General features: G+C 41.4%; 1 protein-coding gene across 1 annotated transcript in view; it reads right to left on the reverse strand.

The window, feature by feature from the left end:
* Nucleotides 1-18056, reverse strand: part of CUNH8orf34 (chromosome unknown C8orf34 homolog) — a 254464-nt gene extending 236408 nt beyond the window's left edge. Inside the window, 2 exon segments of the mRNA XM_016152981.2 lie at nucleotides 17761-17966; nucleotides 17969-18056. Of these exon segments, the coding sequence (XP_016008467.2) occupies nucleotides 17761-17966; nucleotides 17969-18056 (294 nt within the window).
* Nucleotides 18057-22910: the final 4854 nt, after the last annotated feature.

Consider the following 22910-nt stretch of genomic DNA (forward strand, 5'->3'; position numbering starts at 1 on the left):
TTTAGATTACAGAGCCTCTTGGGTTCTCCTGGGCCTTACACAGAGTAGGTTGGAAAATCTGGGAGGCAGATAAGTTATTTCCAACTAATAGGGCACATGGAACTTTAAAGATTAGGCAGAGTAATAAGAGATGCACCTGCGAAAACTAACTTGAGTGGGACACGATATCACCTTTGTAGACTCTGTATCTTATTTGTACTGAATGGAAAGGAACTGGTTCAGGGTTTAGTACCTAAAAACTGACAGAGAGAGAATGAGAACCAACGACCACAAAAGAGGCTGAATGAAGCCACAGCAAGACGACAGAAAACTGCAGGTTACTGCAGGAAACTCTGTCAGGACCTTGGGACGTCAAGTTTCTACTTCTTTATATAAACCATTTTCACATGTCACTGCAATCTATTTTTCCCACAAGCCTCGAAAGTGGCACAGAATTGTGTGATCACCATTATTTCTGTTGTACAGGTAGGAAAATAGAGGCGAAAATATGGAGAAAAGGGTACGGAGTTGCGGAGATCATAACCTGTAAAAATCTCTTAGGAGAGCCATTTGGTAATATAAGCAATAGGCCTTACACTAAGCACGTCCTTTTACTCACTAACAAGAATTTACCCTCGGAAGTAATCAGATCTATGTATGTATCCATCAAAGCAATAGTTATAATTGCAAAGATGATAAAACAAATGTCCGACAAGATAGGAAACTGGTTAAATATGTTACGATGTTTCTATGTGAAATGCCATTAAATTCGCCAGTGGAATTTTTTACGTGAGATGTTTCTAATGGAAATTTTCCAGTTGCCAAATCATTTGTATAGTATAATTCAAATTTGCTAAATAATAAATATACATACAAAAATACTGTAAAATATGTATTAAAATTTTAATAAACGTTATTTCTGATGATAGGATTATAGAAGACTTTTACTGTTACTTATATATTTTTACTTTTTATTTTTAATCAATGATTCAATAATTTTAAAAGGAAAAAAATGGAACACACATGTATAGTGTTCAAGACACACGATCTGTAACCTATTTAATGTACCTATTTTCAATGTTTTGGTGTTTTACACCTAAGATTTAAATGGTGGGGGTGTTCTAATGATGACAGAATATTCAAAAGGCAGTATTTGCAAACCTGAAAATACAATACTGACTGTACATGGAATGCAAGGATTTAGTGGACTAATTAGAGCCTGGTTAGTTAACATAGAAAAGCTCTTTAGAAGATTTAAAGTTAGAGCAGGATTTCTTAATACAGATTCATAAAATTTATTGTTTTCCCTTCTTGCTAGAGAATTATGGCCTAATCTCCTCCTTCAGATAATGTGACAATTAAACTAGCCAATATCATTACACTTCCTAAAATATTCGGGAAAAAAAATTGAAGTATTCTTTCATTAACCTTTTCTTATGCTAAATAACTAAAATCCTTCACGTTTTACTCAGGATATTTTCTTCTAGAATTATTCATTGTAATTCCGACACCTCAAAGTCTTCTTTTCTCTAGGACAACTTAACAAACTAGCTTTCATCTTTCGCCTGCATTTTATTATCTAACTTATTAAGATGGGCTCTCAATTGGAATTTAGCCTCAAGGCATATTTTAACACATGTAAAGGAGTTAATGTTTTCCCAAAAGAATTTTCTGAAGTCATTGCATGTGTTGTAAATCTTGACTACCGTGCATTGAATATTATATTTATATATACACACGTATATACATGTGTATATATACATATATACATACATATATACACATACATGTGTATATACACATGTACATACACACTTATATACCTACACTCTTCCAAGCCTGGGTTTCAACCCTGAGTCTCTTTCCAAATTGTCTGGACACGTGACATATTTGCTGAGCTCATCCATGTCTTATGTATATCTATTTACCAAGCAGTGTGATTGCATTCAGTCAGTGCGGCACAAAGTGGTTTTTATGACAATGAAATATCAATGCATCCAATAAGCCCCAGTGAGAACCGAGACATCCGGGGCCTGTGCTGATCTAATCTACAAAAACCTGTCAACAGTTTTTGCAGGCTCGACAGCCGCCGAGCCAAATAATGATAGAAACACACTATGTTGAAAGCAGGAAACTGTCCTAATCGAAATGTCACTTCTGAAAATATCTTTTTAGAAATGATAATACTGTAAACAGAAATTTCCACAGTGACAATTAAACATAATTAAATGCTAGATTGCTTTTCAAGCTTTACATTCTCTACAACTTATTTTTTCTGAGCCTAAGTCTATTTCTCTTTCAAGTTCATCTTGTTCTCATCAGGGCAAAATGCAGCTACCTTTTTTTTTTTTTTAATCTTATCAAATGATTTTAGAGGCATTTTGGGCCATATAATAAATCTCGATGACTCTGAAGACCTTCTCTCTAACCATAAGCAGAGCCTCGGCTTAACGCACAGCAAGACGGAGGGTGGCCGCGGCCACGTGCCGGTGAGGGACCGGAGAGGGTCCGGAGAGGGTCCTGGCACCTCTGCACCCAGGGCAGCAGCGTGGGTTTTCTTATTTTCCAGACAGTAGCCTGCACTGGTCAGGTGTTATTTTATTTGGACATTTCCCACGTGTGTCTTTGTTTGAACAGGCATCAGTGACTCGTGGAAGGAATCGGATGGCGTTGCCAAGACGAACCGAGGGAGGACCGAAGCCACGGAGGAAGTGGACGGAAACAGAACAGATGAAGCTCCAGCAACAGCAGGAGGGGACCTCAGACGACGAGGAGCAGGCGCGGCGACAGTGGCCTTCCGCGACCCGGGCCTACGTGGAGGATGCCCCCGCTGGGGCCGGGAGCGGAAGGCAGAGGGAGACGGGCCGCGCGCCTCGCCGACCCAGCTGTCTGTGGGAACGTGAAAACGAGACTTTTGACATTCTTCTTTTGTGGGGAAAGGCACAGATCCTTCCTGAAGTTTCGTCCAGAAGACAGCCTGACTCTTTTTTTTTAATCTGGGACTGACAACTAAAGCCACATTAAAATTTCCGACAGAGGCAAAGCCTTTGCTTCTCAAATATCCAAATGGCCAAAGCAGTCCGTCATCACGTAATTCTTCAAACAAGGATTAGATATAGGCTATTGATTCCAAATTAGTGTAATATTCAAGTTTAGTTAATAACATATATAAACGTTTTATTAATTTAATACTGTAAGTGTATATAAGTGTGATTATTTTGTTCGTACAGCAAGCCTTTCTTTGAAAACTCTAAGAAACTACATTTAAAGGGTATTTAATAATACACAGAGAATTCATATAAATGTTTGATGCCTCATTTTCTCTTCATTTCAAAGATAATCCTTCATTTTTTGAAATTTAAAATATTAGGTGTCTATTTTTAGATGGATGGTCTTAATGTCAGAAATCTAGATTTCAAACTTTAAAAATAAATATTCCCCACAACACAGGTATCCCAATTTTCCTATTATTTATCGCCCAATTTACTATCGTATATGTACATTGTGTAAAATATTCAGGGTTACAAGTGACAGAAAACCCAGTTCCAACTAACTTAAATAAGAAAGGTTACTGACTGGTTTCCTCAGCTAGAAAGTCCTCGGCTGGGCACACCTCGCGTCGGTTGACCGAGGGGCCCGCTGACATCGCGATGACCCGGGAGACCCGGTCTCTTCTGCTGCCCCGCTCTGCCGTGCACACCGCACGCTTCGTCCTAAAGCACGCTCCCTACATCAGCACAGGAGAATCTTCAACCTCAGCCTGCCCAACGAACCAGGGCATGGGAAGTTAGGCGGGCAAGGAGTTTGTGCTGGGGGCTATTACCATTCACGCATAAGCAAGGACAACAGGGTATGCTGGATATTTTGTACGTCTTTGGTTTCGTTTTGTTACGTTAAACATAGTTGAATACACAGGGCTGAACAGAGTGAAGTAAAATGACTGAGAGGAAAGGAGACAGATACACGGTATGTGAAAAGACAGACAGGGAAACCAAGAGGAGGTGGCGTGGTGACGCTGCAGGCTCTGGGTGGCCGGGCCCCCGACGGCCACCCGGCCACGCCCTCCGTCCCCCCTCGTCCCCTACTCCCGAGGCACGTGGCCTCGTCCCAGCTTCGGTTAGGCCTAGCATCGTGCAAATCGGGCATTCTCCCAAACCCCGCTCATTTTCTTTCTTTTAACATAAACCTAGGTCTTTCTGCCAATTATGAAATTATTTCTTTAAAAGTCCATACGTTGCTTCATACTACAGGAGCTGGGACTCTGAAAACTTCCCTTCCTTCAGCAGCTGGTTTCCTATTGAGTTTACACCAACAGAGGGGTCTGGGGGAAAACTAGACAACAGGAAGAGAAAGGGGACTTTCCCCATTCTGACTGCTTGCTATTCCTGTCAATACAGCCCCACAGCCCACCGGTTCCTGTCTCCAGCTGCGGCTGGCATTTGGCGGACCAGTCTCGTTAGGACTCCTCTGAGCTTCCAGCACTGTCTAGCCATCTTTCTGAGGAAAGGGACCCCTCCGCTGAGATTCTAAGTTCTGACAACCCCGGTTTCCTCCCTTTATGCCTAAAGTTCTAGGATAGCTACTCCCCGAAGTTATTAAATTTGCGTTACCCCAGTTTTCCCCTATTTCCTTTTTTCTATCCTCCAACTCCTATTCTACCAAGTCTGCCAAGACATTATCTGTTAAAATGGCAAATGCATTTTCTATTTTCCAACTGGCTCCTGACTGATAAGGCACTGAGGATCAAGACCCTTGGATGGAACTTTGTGATTAGCCTGGTCATGTGGTTGGCCTTGAACCCCAATGTTAAACTCCTTACCAGTGGGAACTATGATGCCAACAATATGTGCTGTGCAGGCACATCGTAATTTAAAATACCAGCCCCTCTGACTGTGATGAATTACTTACAGAAGCTAGTGCCTTGGGGAACCGAGTGGCTAATGCACGTGACCATTGTTGCAGTAATGGTGAGCATACGGACCACAAGTAATGGCGATATAAGAAGGTTTCTGCCCAAACTGAGAGCTTACAGGTATCGTGCCAAGCTCAGAGCCTTAAACTCAGCTCAAGTCACAGAGAACCATAAGGCTTCAATAGCAGCCACAGAACAGTCTATTTCTTACAGTTCTAGATATGATTTCATGGAAAATCCAACTTAAATTTTAATCAGTGAATTTGTGAATTCAAACTACATTGCAATTCCATAACTTGAGAAACATCCAACCATAGAATTACAATGCAATTGAGTCCATAGACTCTGCAGATATAAAAGTTATGGCATTGATTGAGTATCCTTAAAAAGCTCTGTGCTGGCCGTCTTCTAAAGGCCAGGGATTAAAGCCAACGAGGCAGCCTCCACTGCAACTAGGACGATGGCTTCCAGAGTAGCAAAGGGCAGGTGGCAGTGCTCAACTGCCCTTGACGACATGGACATATTTGCCATAATGGGCAACAGGGACAAAAGGATGAGCAAAATGTTCTGACCAGCAGTAATATTTCCCGATAATCAATCATGCAGTCCCTAGAAGTAAGATCGATGGACAGTCTACAGAATCCTAACTTAATCTATACAACAACAACAAAAAACAAACAAACAAACAAAACCTAAATCTGGTAAGCTGAAACCTGACTCAAGTTACCACAATGAAGAGAGCGTGGCCTCATGAAAATTTAGGGGTGCGCCAAGTTGGTTACATCTCTGAGGGCCCACGAATCCTACAGGTCATCCCCTCCAAAGCTGCCACACCCACACTGCCTAATGCCACAAAGGCACACGGTCTCTTTGGATTTTGAAGGCGTCCTATACCACGAGACACTGACAATCCATCTGGCTGCCCCTCCTGACTGAGGTCCAGGCCAAGACAGGACCCGGCAGCAAGTCCAGGTGAATTATGTGCTGCTTCAATGATGCTCGAAGTGCCTGTGCCAAGCGAGACGCGGCTCGGAGTGGCTGGCAAGCCCGCCTTGAAGAATCATGGCACAGACCCGTAGGAGTTTTCGGTAAGGTCCTGTCTGCTTCTCCAGATAGCTGGTCTCCTTCTGACATGCACCTCTTGGTTTCTCACCCTTTAAGAAAACCTGACTATGGGACATGAGTTGGCCATGAGACCTGAGATGCCCATCATGAAACAGGTGTCCTCTGCCTCACCAAACCATAAGACTGGATACATACATCAGCATTCCAGAACGCAGAAGCGAGTCACATGTGCAGGTAGCTCAGGCTCCTTCAATGTGCCCTCCTGCTACATTGTCCCTGTCCCTCAATCCACATGTATGTCCCATTTGCAGTTCATCATGACCCATGACTTGGCAGAAGCAAAAAGAACAACAACAAAACGAGACTTGTTTCAACCTAATCTGCATGATATACTGAAATAAAATCCAAGTGGACAGTTCCAGCATGATAAGGCCACTCATAAGTCTGCTAGAAGGACAGGCAGAAAGGCTCCCAAGCTTTAAGAATATCTGCTTGTCCACTTGCGTGACCTACTGGCAGAATAGGGATCCACTGTTCATAAATCAGTGGATCCCTATTCTGCCAGTAGGTCACGCAAGTGGACAAGCAGATATTCTTAAAGCTTGGGAGAATAGGGATCCACTGATTTATGAACAGTGGATAATGACGTTGTGGCTCAGAGATTTGAAAAGAACGGAATTGGAAGGTCGCCTTCAAGGATATCTATGAAGAGGTATATAAAAGAACACTTAAAATGTGTGTCAAGAATCAAGGGATGTGTTTCCTGTCTGTTTTTTTGTTTTGTTTTGTTTTGTTTTTTTGTCTGAAAGAAAAAAATAAGGTGGAGGGAAGATAGAATTGAAAATACGAAGAACAGCATACGAGCCAGGGAACGTGGTTGGCTAGGATTAAGCTGACAAGGATGAGAAGAGCGAGAAAGTGACACGAGGGGCATTTTCCAAGACGGAATTGGAAGAATTTGACACTTTATCAGATATATCGGTTTGAGGGAAGGGAGACGAGAATAGTACCTGGGTCTTGAGAATCATTAAACCGTCGCTGAAACAAAGAGGGAAGGAGAGCGGAACGTCGTGTGTGGCTTGGCTTCCCTTTTTGTCACTTTGAGTTTGAGGTACCCACGAGATAATCTACATGGAAAGTCTTTCGAACACCAGCCACTCGACAATGTCCGCGGCATCGGCAATGCCATGGGGACGCCTGTCGATACATTAATGGTAAAGCCAATTCCGGCTTGGCCTTAGACGTGTCCAAACGGGAAGCAACGTGTTTCCTTGACAATGCTTTCGGTCACCTTTTCAAGACCACCTCGGTCTTCCTCTCTCTCCGTGCCTCAGGTAATGGAGTCCTAATTGTCCCTACGAAGAGCTGGGGCAGAGGATGAGTTTTGTGAAGCCAGGTAGCATGCAAAGTCCACAGTTCTGTGGGTTTTTTTTTTTTTTCTGGCTCTTCAGAAGAGGGTTTAAGAAAGAGAGGAGGGGGTGGGCATGCAGTGACAGCAGGGCTGTATTTGACATTTTGACTTCTTTCTTTTCCACCTCCCCACCTGGCACCATTTCTGCTCCCCTGATGTTCATTTCCGCTCTACCTGCTCATCACCTTCACTTCTGATTTGGTCCACTCAGCTAGGGGGTTCCTCTCTGCCTCAGCCAAAAATCCCCATTAAGGCTTTAACTGATGACACATTCAGTATTAATACACAAATAGAACACCCACGTGGGAGTCAGCAGGGGCCTCTAGAAAACAAGGTCATCTAAAACAAATGACTTAACAATATCGAAAGCAATAGATGAGAAACTGGATAGGTTGTGGGAGCAAACTTATCCCATGAGCCTCGTACCTCACATACAACTGATAAGCCATTCTTATTTCCCATTCTGTTTTGCATGTTTTGCAGAGTTGTAATAACATTGTACATATAATCGCAAATTCACCTTTTCTACATGTTTAATGGCTTCATAATATGCCATCTGAGAAAAGTTTATCCTTTTTTAAAAAAATGCTTAGTAAGAGGAGTAGATTAAATAGCTAATTGCAGGAAGTGGGCTACCACGTACTGTGGAGAGAATTCAGAGAACAAGTCTGACCAAGTCCCTTTCCTTGTGGATGTTATATTTATGGGGGGAGCCAAATACTAAACAAGTGAATAAGAAAATGCCAGTGACTGGTGAGTGCTGTGGAGGAAATAAATCAGTGTGTCAGGATGGAGGTTGACCAGGAAGCTGTTGACATCAAGTTGTCCATGAGGGTCTCTCTGATGACATGTTCCACTTGAGATCTGAATGGTAAGAGAAGCCAGCCACACGAAACCTCCGAGCAGAGAAAACAGACCGCGTAAAGGCCCTGAGGCACAAGCTGTCAGGCAGCTTCGCCTCTGCTGCCCGGCCTGGAAGATGTCATTTTCATGTGAATTAATTCGCACTAAGCAATCCAGATGAGGCAAATAATTTATTTTAGAAAGAAAGACAGCGAGAGTGTGTATCAATGGGAAACAGATCAAATATATCCTATAATATACCTAAATTATTTGGAGCATGAATGGGGTCACTTTATGATTTATATAATATGCTTTAGAAAGAATTTAAAATATTTCCGAAAGAAGTATAAATTATGATCAAATGGCAAGTGGAAGGGAAAGATAAAGCAAGTGAAGACGATGCAGAGGAAAGAATGAGGGAGTCGTGCTCAAGATAATGGCCTACATTCTGGCTATCACTAGGCTATAAGTTTTCCAAAACCCTGAGAGGAAAAAAAAAAAAAAGAGGGCGGGAGGGAATGCTATTACACAATTAAAAACATCCATATACTGGTTTTGACATTATGAAACTGAACAACAGTTCTCATGAGAGGCTGCTGCCTAATGTAAGGTGCACGGCCCTCCCCAGCGCCTCTCAATAGACAGAACTGTGTTTTCACGCCCTGGTTCTGACGATGACTCAGTACAGGCATCTTAAGTCACTCCACCAGACAACTCAGGGAATGTAAGTCTTCGGTGGATCAACCTTACACCCAAGAATGGGTACCCAAGTCTTCGCTCAACTGGCTTTATCCAAAATACATGTTTTAATAACTTGAGAACTTAATGACCGTAACCCCTCACGAATTCTTCTCTAAATATTATTTCTCAAGCCTAACTATTGATAAACCTCGTGACACCGATCTCTGTCTTGGATCCCCCACCAATCCGTAGAGTGTAGCGATGGGATGTTGCCAACTACACACAGACTTCATTGTCTTAATTGAATGTTAAGTGAGGGTTACGGTTAAAACAATTCTGTGAAGCTGGGACTTGTTATGAGCTTCTGCAAAGTAGAGCATTTATCATCTGTATAAATTTAACGGTGTTGTTTTTCATATCCTTGCTATATCACTAAGAGGAAAGATACTAGGGAATGTCTCAATAAACATTCCTGGTCAGAATAAAATAACACTCTGGGCTTTATTATAAACTGTGGCTGGTTTTAATGATCATTTTACATAATGCTAAGATCATTGTTATATTTTGTAAGCAACAAATAGAACAGGAAAAAGTGAAATAACCAAAACAACACCAGATCAACTAGAGAGGATTCATGGGGGGAAAAGAGCATTAAATTAAAAATATAATCTCGAAAACACAGAGCTTCAATAAAAACCACATAATAAAGTGTGCTTCATGCATATAGATACGTTGCTTCAAGAACGTATTCTCAATTCAGCATAGCTTGTCACTACGAATTTAGATCAATATGTTCAAACAGTGAAGGAACAGCGGGAGTTACACACTCCTCTCTGCGCCAAATTATACTTCAAAAAGAAAGTCCTGTGTTTATGTTAAAGGAACAACTTACAACCTAAAACTATCAGTATGTTTCATGTAGAACACTACCTAACAACCAGATCATTTTGGATATTTTTAATGATTCACGTTGAGATGTCTTATTGTTGAACCAGATCATTTAGATATTTTTAATGATTCATGTTGAGATGTCTTATTGTTGCTAAGAACTTCCAGGAACAAACACAACCACAACAAAGCAAAATAACAAATCTGCGCTTTATCAAATCAGTTTGCATACTTGATTCAACGGCAAATTTCTTGAAAACTAATCTCTGAATCTGAATTTCAAATGTGAATGTCTTACTTCTAGTATTACAATGAGGGAACGTACTGATGAACACGAAGATAGACCCCAGGCGTATAAACAGAAAACCAAGATCGGCTTCTGTGAAATTATGAGAATTAAGAGTTGAAAGGACCTCAAGTGTTTCAGTCTTTTCTAAATACACACGCATTTTTGAGGACAGGAAATCTTTTATTGGGAATTATATTCCCCAGTAGGTAATGCGGCACCCAATAAAATATGCAACAAATGAATGTAAATGGATTTCCAAACATCATGCACCAAAGAATTTGATAGCTGTTGAAAAGATAATAAAGCCATAATGAATTTTTAAGAAAGTGAAACCTCCCATGAACTTCTGAGAATATTCCCAGACTCCAAGTGCAAATTATCATTCAAATGCAAACCATACTTTTTAGATGCACTAGGTTGGTCTTGATTTTTTTCATTCATCAATGTCTTGACAACTATTTAGTAGAATACCTACTACGTACCACGCATTTCTAGGCATGAAGATAAAAGGAGTTAAAAAGACCGACAAAATGTCTGCCTTTAAGGAGCTTATATTCTAGTGAAATAAAGAGAAATAAATTTTTTTCAAAAAAAGAAATCCAATGAAACAATAACAAACAATAAGAAATATGAAGGAAAACAAAGAAAATCACGGATCGGACAGCAAGGGGCAGCGAGGTTGTGTGCGCTATAGTATTTAAAGGTGATCCTGGTTGCCTGAGAGAACAAGAGGTATTCCGGGTTGTTTTGTAATTACATGTGTTTCCAAATTTTGCCAAAGTATATTGTCAATTTTGAGATACAGTCACAAGCAAGGACTCCCCTGCTCCTACCAATGAACACACACACGTGTACACACACACACACACACACACACACACACACACCACGCTGCTCTCCTTCCTCCTGCACTGCAATGCTTTTCAGAGATAACAGAGCTACAACCTAAAAAGGCGGATGCACACTCCGACTTCATTCCAATCTCAGGATACTAGAAGGCGAACCTACAAAAGCATCTCTCCCCATGGTCTGTTATTAATGCTAATGGAAAAGAGGAGGATGAGGAGCCTGTAATGTGCCGGCAGCCAAAACTTACTGGGTGTCACAAAGCACCAGGCATGGATTGAGTTCTGCAGACTTTTTTTTTTCATTTCACGTACTCCTCATGAAATCTCTCTTAGGTATTATTTTACAGATGAGGACACGAATGTTAACAGAGATCAAGTAACTCATGGAGAGTCAAGCAGACAGCAAAGGATCACTGAGTGAGACTTCTCTCCCAGATCACCTGCTTCGTCCCAGACACCTGTGTCATGCACCTTTCTCTGTACTAAATGAAAATGCACTTGAGGGAGTTACGCATTAAGCCTTACGCAGTGGTGCGAATTAATTTATCAGGCCCTCTCCAGAAAGCAGATATTTAAAAGAGAAAAATATGGCTAAAAGTGAATTAGGTAGTTAAATACATAATTAAAAGTCATTCACTGTATATAAAGGTTAATTATTGAAATGGGGGGTATTATACTCTAGATCTTAAAGGAATAAATATTAAGATGCTAGCCGGTTCTATTTTCAATGGATTTTTTTTTTCCACAGAAAGAAAAAATATACATACGTCAATGCTTTAATTCAACAGGTGTCTACTGAGCCCTTGCTCTATAGCCTGTGCTCCACAAGACACTAGAGTAAGATGTACAGTAAAGCATGAGGCAAGACACCTGTTTCCCACCTTCAAGAACTTTCAGATACAAGACATGACATACTATATGAACGAATACCTATTGTCAGCAGATTTCTGACCCACACATCCTCCCCTGCAGAAGATCCCTCTCCCTAGCTGGAGAGAGGGTCCTCCAGTCCTGGAAGGGCACAGGGGACAGCACAGAAAGCAGCTGCCCTATCCAGATGACTCACATCAGTCCACTGTTTTAACCTGCGCATCTTAGTGCTGTCAAATTCCCTCCCGGCACTGCTTGCGTTGTGTCTAATTTTGACGTGTTCTACCTTCTTCTTCATTGCCTGATGCATTCTTGTTTCCCTGAGATTTCTTCTTTAACCAGAATATTTATATTATATTATTTATATGTATATTTCCCTACCATGTTGGAAATTTTCCTGTTTTCTTTCTATTGTTGATTCCTACTTTTATTTCCACTGTGATGGGGAAAACACCTTGTATGATTTCAGTTGAGGTTTGTCCCGTGACTCAGGGAATGGTCCATCTTTGTACACATTTCATGCCATTTAATAAGAATGCATATTCTACCTTTGTTACTCTGAGTGGTCTATGAATTTGGACTAGATCCTTTAGGTCAATGGCTTGTTGAGTTCTTCCACAGCGTTTCCGATTTTCTGTCTAGTCATTCTATCAACTCTCAAGAGATGGGTGTGAAGTCTCCAACTACAGTTCCTGTAGATTTATCTGTTTCTCCTTTTAATTCGATCGGTTCCTGCTTCCCAAATTTTGCAGCTCTACTGTTCAGCGAGCACACACACACCTAGGACTGATATTTTTCTTGGTGGGATGACCCTTCTATTACTATATAATGACAATTTCTGTCACTGGTAATTTTCTATCCCTCAAGTCTAGTTCATATGACATTAGTAACCCTTGTTTTCATGTGATTTCTGCATAATATTTTTGACATTGTTTTACTTATAGCCTGCTTATATCTTTATATCTGAAGTGATTTTTCTGGAGGTAGCACAGAGTTGGGTCATGTTTGTTTTTTTTTTTAATCTACTCTACCTCTGTCCTCAATACTGAAGGACACTCTATCCAGGTAGAGAGAGAGAGAGATCTTCTGCAGGGAAGAATGTGTATCAGAAATCTGCTGATTTAGAGCATTTTCATTTAATGTAATTATTGATAATACTAGGACTAAGGTTTGCCATGTTGTTTCCTGTTTTCTGTTTGTCCTCTCCCTGTTCTTTTCCCTTGTGGTGCTGGATTGAAATTGTTCTTTTCCCTGTTCCTGTAGCTTACTTGAACATATTTTAGAATCCCATTTTGATTTATCTATAGCTTTTGAGAGCATCTTTTTATATAGCTTTTTTAGTGGTTCCTCTAGGTATCACATTATACAGACACAATTTATCAACCGGTACCATCATTTTACCAGTTCAAGTGAGGTGTAGAAGCCTTACCACCTCTGTGCCCCTTTACTCTTCCCTGTTTGTAATACGATTGTCTTAAACACTCCCTCTATATATATCTAGAGCCACATCTGACATTGTTATCATTTTTGCTTCAACCATCAAACATAATTTAGAAGACTCAAGAAGGAAAATGCTTTATATTTACTCATATATTACTCTTTCCATGTTTTTCCTTCCTTCCTAATGTTCTAAAGTTCCTTGCTTTATCATTTCTTTTCCATTTAGAGAACTTCCTTTAGCTAGACTTTTAAGGTAGGCCAGCTGATGAAAAGTTCTCTTGATTTCTGTTCCATTTCTGAAGCGTATTTTCTCGGAGTACAGAATTCCGAGTTCTTCTTTTCAGCACTGGAAAAACATGATGCCACTTCCTTCTGACCTCCATGGGTGTGAAGGAGAAATCTACCATCATTAGAATTGTTTTTCCTCTATAAGTAAGGATTCGTACTTCTCTAGCTACTTTGACTACTTTCTTACTTTCTGGCATAATAAGATTTTCCAGGTTCATCTTGTAGTTTCCCAGTCCCCAGGCTGGAATCAACCAGTTCTCCAAGGACACCTGGTCCCACTTAAGGGAGAACGGTATCTATAACACCACGGCTACTGGCACATTGCTATTCCCAGGCCCGCAGAGTAAGAAAACGTGTGTGTGAATACACACAAATCTATACGTATTTCTACTACACCTATATCTATTCCTATTATTGAAAGTCACAAGATCACATCAATATCTCCAATTTCAATCCAGCACCACAAGGTTCATTCTATCTTATTTTTCCTGTTATATTTGTGACTGCCATCTCCATTTATAAGAGAGTTTGCTAGCATTATTTTCAATATATCTACTTATTTTCTTAACATGCCCCCGCCTCATTTGTAACAAATCTCCTGACCCTGCCAGGTAACTGCCTGATCCTCAACTGGAGTGCAGGGGTGCAGATGTGGCTGCAAAGTGTGGGCCGGGGTACCTGAAAAAAAAGAAGTCGTGCAGCAGCAGGTGTATGAATGATGCAGGCTTATGGGCGACCATTCTGTCTGGGGTGGATCATACTCCATTTGAAGAAATGTAGTGAATTTGGTTGGTCACATCTTCACCACACCAAGATTTTAAAATTCTACAGAGATTTTATAAAAACCCCATTATTCTGCTTTTTAATAGTTTAGGATTTCATACTTGTGAGTGGGACCAGGCCTGAACCAAGATCTATGACTGGCCTGGGCATCCTTCTAACCAATAATTTTCAAACAATTATGCTATTTAATGGGAATGGAAGAAAATGAAAATTGATTATTGCTCTGTGGGGAAAATAAAAAATTTATCGTGCTATTCCACATCATATACCCTCTTGGAAACTAAGTTAAACTACTTACAATACAGATAATATCAATAGCTCGATCCCAGTAAAAAGCGATATGCCAGCTAATTATTCAGTTTCAGAATTTCCGACTGCCAAGTTCTTTGGCTGTTAAGTGGCTGGCCTCCGGGCTTGAGATAAGTCTTGTGTTCGCACCACGCACGTTGTCTACGTGTGTGACAAAAATACTCTACATCGGCGGGAGAGCCGAGCCATGTCTCATCTTGCCAGTTCAGTAGAAGTGATGTGTGGAAATCTATAGTAAATAGGATTACGGTTCAAATTTATTGCAGTGACGCAAGCATTCCTCATAGATTGAGGCCCAAGTTGTTCACTACATGCCGGCCCTGAATAAGCCAATGACAATAGTATTACCAAAAGTATTACGTCTTATAAAAATATCAAAGAGTTTGTGGAATGTAAGTCATTATCATTTCCACCTCACATCTTCCTGTTATTTAATGAAAATATTGTTACCCAAGACAATAATGCAATGATTTCTAGGCATGGTTTTATAATGCCTCAAAACATCTTAAATCATATTTAATTGTAAATTTATACTCCCAAATCACCTGGAAATGAGATTCATTTTAATTTAATTTTTGAAACACCAGATTAGGTGCAGCGCTTTATAAGCTTCTTAAATGATAAAATATTAGAAATAAAATTAAGTAAATAAGATGTACGAGTGAAAAAATGAGATACAAGTATTCTCAATTCAGCATCCATTACTTTGGCTACTGTAAAGCACATTTATGCGCTCTCTTTAAAGGACTTTACCCCAATCAGTTTTCTTAACTTACAAAATCTGTAAAAGTGACATAATGTCAGGTCTTACACGTTTTCAAAACTAAAGTAAACCTATGTCACCAACTCCAGCGCCTCAGCACTAAAGAAAGAAAGAGAAAGAATCACAGTAAAGCACAAATAATAAAATTTGGAAACACCTAACTATTTCAATGTGTGATTGATAAAAGGAGATTTTAACTTATGTCACTATTTCTTACAATATGGTCCAGGAGTTAAATATGTCATAATCATTCATGCCATTTCTCACTAAATTCAGATTCCTTGGTTCCTCCAATATCCTGAAGCAGTTCTTATGAGAACCATTGACCAAAGTCCTGAGAGCTTAGAAGAGAACGTTAGAGCAACATTATCCATTTCACACTAGTTCCACTGGTTTTCTAGCATGAGGAGAGACGAGGAGAGACAAGCTGCAAGCTAGTGAGATTTCTCAATTTTGTGAAGTATGTGTAAATCTCTCAAAACTAAGCCTCAATCAAGATCAAAATCGTTGTATAAGGACCTCCTTCTAGTAGAAGAGAACCATTTTCTCTCTTTGATTATCTAAAAAGTACACATCAACCCTTAAATAACTACTCATCACTGCAATTCAAGCTAATAGGGGATGTATATGTCACCAGAAAAAGATCAATAACATATAAAGCATATAATTGTGTCATTATTGTTTTTTAGTGAAGAGGTCTAACAATTTTGAGACAATCTTGCTATCGCTTAAAATTCGTCAGTGCAGAACTAGGTGGTGAGCACCTAAAAAACTGAGCACTTGATAAATAGCAAGATGAATTTATTTCCTAATTATGCAGAAAGTTTACATATATTCCAAACTCTATTATCACTTGGAGAGACTCTTCGAAAATTTAAAATAAGTTAACAGATCAGAACAGCATCTATCAAAAACAATTCACTTATTCTCCCTAGTAAAACGTACTTTAAATTCTGAGAGTAGAAATACACCCTAAATGTATTTATTTTATGTTTCTTTTGATGCTGCGCCCCGGAGGGTTATTATACTTATGCATTTCAAAAATATACATATGGCATTATGTATCGTCTCTAAAAATACCACTAAAGGCAAAGAAAAGAATTCCAGGAGCTCCAGCAAGTCCACTTTGTTTTTGGATGTGGACTTCCTTTGCCAACACTTTTGGCAGAAACAAGACTCAAGACATAACACTGCAGGACCTTACGAATCTATACAAACATGAGTTTCAGTACAAACAGTGGTCGTGAAACTTAAGAGATCGTGGAAATCTTGCTTATTTCAAACCCTTGCACCCCAGAGAAAAGACCTCTCTGATCCCAGGCCCTCGTCCTCCTCTCCCTTGTGCCGAGGCATTAATTCACATTATCGTTTTCTCTTCAGTTGTCGCCCTCTCCTCTTTGGTCCTGGAGAAGCGGTTTTATCCTCTGCTCTCTCTTCCCCCTGCCTTGTTATACAGCCTCATCAAGAAGCCAGGAACGTGTTAACCCTCAAGAATGGCCACACTGCTTTTTGGGGGAGAGATGGAGTGGGTGGCTCAAGCCTCCCACATCCTCTCACCGGCCGCCGGTTCCCAGCTGGACCGGGAGATGGGGCCGTAGGTGTCCCTCCCCCCTGGCCTCGGAATCTGCCCAGTTCCCTGCAACCGGCGGGACGCGGGGCTGGTGCCGGTTTCTGTCTCCTGTTCTCAGTTTCTCAGTCCTCCCGATCTTCCTCGCTCCGACAGTATTTTTGTCATCAATTATTTGATGGCGAGAGGACACAGCGCAGAGTTACGTCTTCCTATCAGTACGTGTGTGCTTTTCCCAACCTTTCTCCGCCCCGGTCTGCCCCTCACCCAGGTAGGGTCTGCAATGCACAGGGCTCGCCTTTCATCCAGGGACCAATTCAGCGTCTCAGACACTTTCATTCAGCACGCCCGCACCTGCCGAAGCCCACTCCCTACTTTCTCCCAATTAACCACGTTCCTTCCCATGGCTAGGCACCCCCTCCGCCTCTGTGGGTTCTACTCCTGCCCACATTAAAAAAGAAAAAAAGAAAGAAAAATCCAACACGCAAGACAGGGTGAATTCTAGGAAGAAAAGCAGGGGTGTGTGTGTGCATGTGTGTGTGTGTGACAGTGTGTGTGCGCCGCCGTCTCAGTCTGTCAGGGTCCTGTGCAAGGTGCCGGACAGTCGGACCACTCAAACTTCCCCTGCCAGGCTGAGACGGGCCCTGCCGGGCTCACCTGTCTGCGCCCAGGTACCGGGGGAGGTGCTCGCTCGGCCGCGTTCCAGGACATCTGGCCGGGACGGAGCGACGCCAGCGAACCGGGGCCCCGGGGGCGCCGCTCCCGCACGTCTGCTCTCTATGCCCGGTACCCTCCGGGGCACCCCTTCCTCCGCAGCGCCTTACCTCAAACAGGGGACCGATCTTGTTCTTCTCCAGGTAAGCCTGGATCCGGGATTGCTGATACGACGCCATAGAGAGACAGCAGCGGCAGCCGTGCAGAGGGAAGGCGGAAGGCGCCCCCGCCGGGGGCCGGGACAGGCGCTCGCGCGCCTCGGCCGCCCCGGCGTGGCGGGCTCGGCCCGGGCCGCCGGCGTGGGCTGCAGCCCGGCAGCAGCGAGCGCGTGGGGCGCCGAGAGCGGAAGCCCCGGCACGCACGGCGCCGCCAACTCACACAACTCGGAGGCGCGCGGGCAACTCATTCATCGCGCCCGCCCCCACGGCCGTGCGCGGCGCGGGGCCCGGGCGGGGCGGGGCGTCTGTCCTCCAGGCGGCGGCAGCAGGGCCCGGAGCGCGGGAGGCGAGCGGGAGGGCGCCCGCTGCCGGCCGGGGGCCGCGAGTGTGCGGGTGCGCGCGCCCCTCCCTCGCCCAGGTCTCGGCGGCACACAACCCGGCTTCTCCCCGGCCTGTGCTTGCCCTGCCCGCTACTCCCTAGCGACAACGCCGCTCTAAAAGCCAATGGTGACGGGGCTTCTTTCAAAGTGCACATAAATTTGGTGCTTGTTGGCTACACCTTGGCAGCTGCAAGCGCCGTGCCCAAGGGGGTCGTCCCCACCGCCCACTCCGAGCCTCTCCTTGCGGCCTCCCGCCCAACCTACGCTGGCTCGAGGTCCGAGAAGGCCAGAGCCGTGAGAAGGTGCGTGGGTCTGAGGGTTTGCTGTCCTTTAGAAAATCCGGCTTGTTTTGCAGCAAGTCGACAGGTGACTGTAGTCTGGGAACCCAGCTAAAAATTCCCAAAAGGTTGAGAGCAAGTCTTCAGCTTTTGACAGGAAGAAGAGAGAAAAGCAAGCCGCCCTCCCTTCCACGTCTGCCTTCCTACCCCACATGTAATTCTGTCTATGTGTAATACAGCTACATCGCAGATGCTCCCCTACTGCACTTAACGATGTCCCTCCAGATAACATCATGACCTCCTCAGATTTAGCCAATGCCTTTCTTATTATGCAGAAATTTTCCAGTTGAAGATTCACAAACTCAGAGGTGTCTTCATATAACTGTTTCTTGTGGGGGGGTGGGGACAATTGAGGGGAAAAAAAACGATTGAGGTCCCTAATGACAATTTCCCTGTCTCCTAAGCATGATGTGCTACCAAAATAAAAAGATTTGTATTAGTAAAGGGAATAATTGTTCTTGAAGTGTACTACAACAGTATAGATTTCTTTTTCTCGGTCGTGTTCTGGATTTCTGTAATTCATAATTTCTTTATTGGTGTCAGATTTTTTTATCTGTATTTTAAATAATATACTTATGTGGAAACACGCAATAGTTAAGAATAGGATATCTCAGAAAGTATTGTTAATTCTACTTGATTCAGATAAGAAATCTGCCAGAATACCTAAGAGCTTAACCATCATTGATAACCTGAAATAGACACAATTTGGAGTGGAAAGTTGCCTAAGTTATTATTTTGACAATCGCACTCAGTGATCTGCCCGACAAAAGTTAAATTGAATAGCGGCCAAGTGCCCAGGGTTATCACGTCTTTTTCACTGTGGCACAAAGATATACTTACTTATATATTTTAAAGTATGTTCAGTAGAAACTAAATATACAGAGTGAGTATAAGCATTTTATTTGCTATGAGGCATGGTGTAGAGCCATATATGATCCAGCTAATATGTCAAGTGTTTTTGTGCCACATGGCACTGAAGAAGCAGAGTGGTACCTTTCTAAAATCAAGTGTTGGCCTCTAAAAGCCATGAGGAAGATGCTTCTTTAAATTAGATAATTAACATACTTATTAAGTCTTCGCCATGCTCAGAGCACTGTACCTAGAACCTTGAAATGAAAACAAAGCTTTGTTGGCAAAATACTTATGCATTAAAGGGAGAATCATGAAGAGATATATACATACATACACACACACACACACACACACACACGATTATATATCGTGTGTGTGTGTGTGTGTGTATAAACACTGAACATTCCAACATTACATTTTTTAAAATTCAGAAAATATTTCAGAAATTTTTCAAGGCCAACCTCAAATACCAACTCCTCCACAAACCATTTCTTGGTTCTTTCTACTTATCCCCAAACCTGACTTGATTACTACACTAAATATTTACCGCACAGCTTCTCTATGGCAGACATTACGTTAGGACTGAGGATTCATAGGCGAAAGGCCTTGTCTTTGTCCTCAAGTGTTCTGTCTTGCTGAGGCAATTGGCAAAGACGCATTAGAATGCATTGTGCTAATATAGATATATACAACATGCTGTGCACACACTGATGATGAAAAATTACCTGCTCCGGGATCATCAAGAAATGCTCTGTAAAGGAGATGGTGTCTGAGCAACGTGTTGAATGACGAGTAAAATTTTAAAGCTTTCCAGATAGGATCAGTGAAGTGAGGATGGAGATAATGTTTCAGGCTTTGGCATTTAAGAAAAAAAAAAAAAAGCACATACAAAGGCACTGCGTGCAGCGATACAAAACGAACTTGCGGTTAGAGAAATACAGAGGACACGTGGAGGAAGATTGGCATGTGAAGGTAAAGATATAAGCAGCGTCCAGCTCACTTAAAAGCCTTGTTAAGAAGTAAAGACTTGCATTTTCTGAACGATGAGAAGTAACTAAAGAGTTCTGAGCAGAGGATGAGGGTCAAACATAGACAAAAGTTTTAAAAAGATTTCTTTGGTTACGACATTTAGGAAAGATTGAAGAAGAATGATATGGGAATAGCAAAATCAATTTGGGTTACAGAATCCATAAACAGATCATGAAGGCCAGCCTGAGGACTGGGGATGTGAATGGAGAGAAAAGGATGTATTTGAGAAACATTTAAAGACTTATTTGTTGATTAACTACACATAGGGCGAAGCTGGGAGAGGCAACCCAAGATGACTCTCTGATTTCTGCAGTGAAGCTAAGAGATTATAAATTATTTGCCCAATTCACCCAGTGAATAATTGATAAAGCCAGGTTTTGATTCAGTTTTTTCTAACTCCGAAGCTGAAGCTATTTTAATTCCCTATACTGTATCCTGAAAATTATTCAAGAATTTAGTTTGCAGATAGCATAGTGCCTTACTGGGAAGGACCATATTTCATGACCTGGCACATCGTAGGCACTCAATAAAGAGCAGTTGAATGAATTAGATAAATTTTAGTAGATAAATTCAATCCAGCTATATTTTTTTAGGCTTAATTTTGCTTCTGACACATGGCATTTATGTCTGTTTTGTTCCATTTAATCAGTTACATGCATATCTTGGTCCTTCTTTTAAATTGTAAACTCTCTAAAATCATGAACTGTATCTTAATAATTCTCAGTTTATAGCAGTATAAACTATGAGGATTATAGCGGTATATAATAGCATATTTTTATATAGTAGATTCCTCATAAATATAGCTTTAATTTAATTAATATCCTATTGCTATGCATATTAACAACTTATTTCATTTAGTCCCATTAAGATAATTTGAAAAGTAACCATTGTCTTAGATTGAGTTTAACAACTTCCTTCTGCACACTTAACGTGGTACCTTTATGATCCTCTCCCTTTTTTGGCTTCAGTACAGCATGAAAGGCAATTTGGGCTGAGACTGTTTTGACCTCATTGTGTTATAGGATTGCCTGTCAGCACAATGTACAAATATAGAGAATCCAATTTATAGAATGTACTAAAGTCCTCACCTAACTTTGCTTGTACGACACCTTGCACAGCCCCTGAAACAAATGATATTTGATGAGAGACTAGAGAACAACGGTGAAGGCCGCTTGACCCAATTAGTAAGTGTTAGCAATGTAATTGCTTGAAATTAATTACATATTGAAATCAGAGAGCGAGAAGTTCCATGTAGTTTCCTTGAATTTAGGCTACTAGCCTGAAGCATACTTGCCCATTCCCATACCTCTTATTTTGCCATTTTATAACAAACAAGGACAAACATCTTCCCAAAGAACTCAATGTATCATCCAGGATTTTGACTTTTGAGCTACAAGGTGGAAAGGCTGCATCAGAGCCTGAAATAAAGGGGGTCCTGGGAGAGAGAAAGCAGAGCAGGGAATGTGGAATAGTCCTGAGTGAAAAACTTCCTCGATGTAATTTGATTTCAGTGTCTGAATTGTCAGAAAATAAATAATTATGGTTTAAGGCACATTAAACTATTACATAGTGGGATACTCTATATGGGGAAACTCTTAAAATACATATTTTGGGAAACAATTCAAAAGATGCCTAGGTATGTTTTGACTCTAAATCAAGAATGTTTATTACATTTCATATATTATAGTGTACTTTCAGTTACAAAGATACTGATTTTGACATGTCGTTAGATTTGTCATTAGCTTGAGGGCCCCTGTCTGAGTAGGTGTGAAGGGTCACTTATATCTCCACTGAATTTGATACTCTCTTTAATAGCTTCTCAGAACAATTTAGAAAGGATTTTCTTGTTTACTCTTAGATAGTGGTTCAAGTCCAGCCGAAAGGAAGGACACATTCTTCGGGAACCTATCAAGTATGATCATTAAGAACACTAACCTTGGAGCTCTGGCCCAGGAGAGGATCCAGGCTTTGCCTCGAGCTGTGTGATCTTCTGCCTTAAACGGAACCTCTCTACCCTTAGTATCCTCATCTGTAAAGTGAAGACAAATAGCACTTAGCTCATCTGTTCATTATGAGGATTACATGAGGTAATGCAGGAAGCACTCAACACAGGGCCAGACACACAGTAAAGATCCAATAAAGGGTAGCGCTAATGTTGTTATTATTGTCATGCCATAATCACTGTCACCACCAGTGCTATCAATCCCGAGACCGAGGTGAACTCAAACGATGCTGCCATCGTGTGAAATCTCGCCATCCGGTCTTCTCAAGTGACATTTCTAGCTCTTTAATTTCCACATTTAAGTATTAGGCCTTAATATTTAATTTTTAATATGTAGAATGTTTATAAGCAATCATCATCGAAGACTTCATGTCAATAACTTTTCATAACATGTCTATTTGCATCACATCAAGAATCACTTAAAAGAAATCTACAGATGTCAAACTATGTAGATACCTTTGACATTATGAATAGTTGTTAAATCTGACATGCTTTTTGCTT

This window comes from Rousettus aegyptiacus, unplaced genomic scaffold (genome assembly GCF_014176215.1).
Source record: "Rousettus aegyptiacus isolate mRouAeg1 unplaced genomic scaffold, mRouAeg1.p scaffold_m13_p_15, whole genome shotgun sequence".
NCBI lineage: Eukaryota > Metazoa > Chordata > Mammalia > Chiroptera > Pteropodidae > Rousettus > Rousettus aegyptiacus.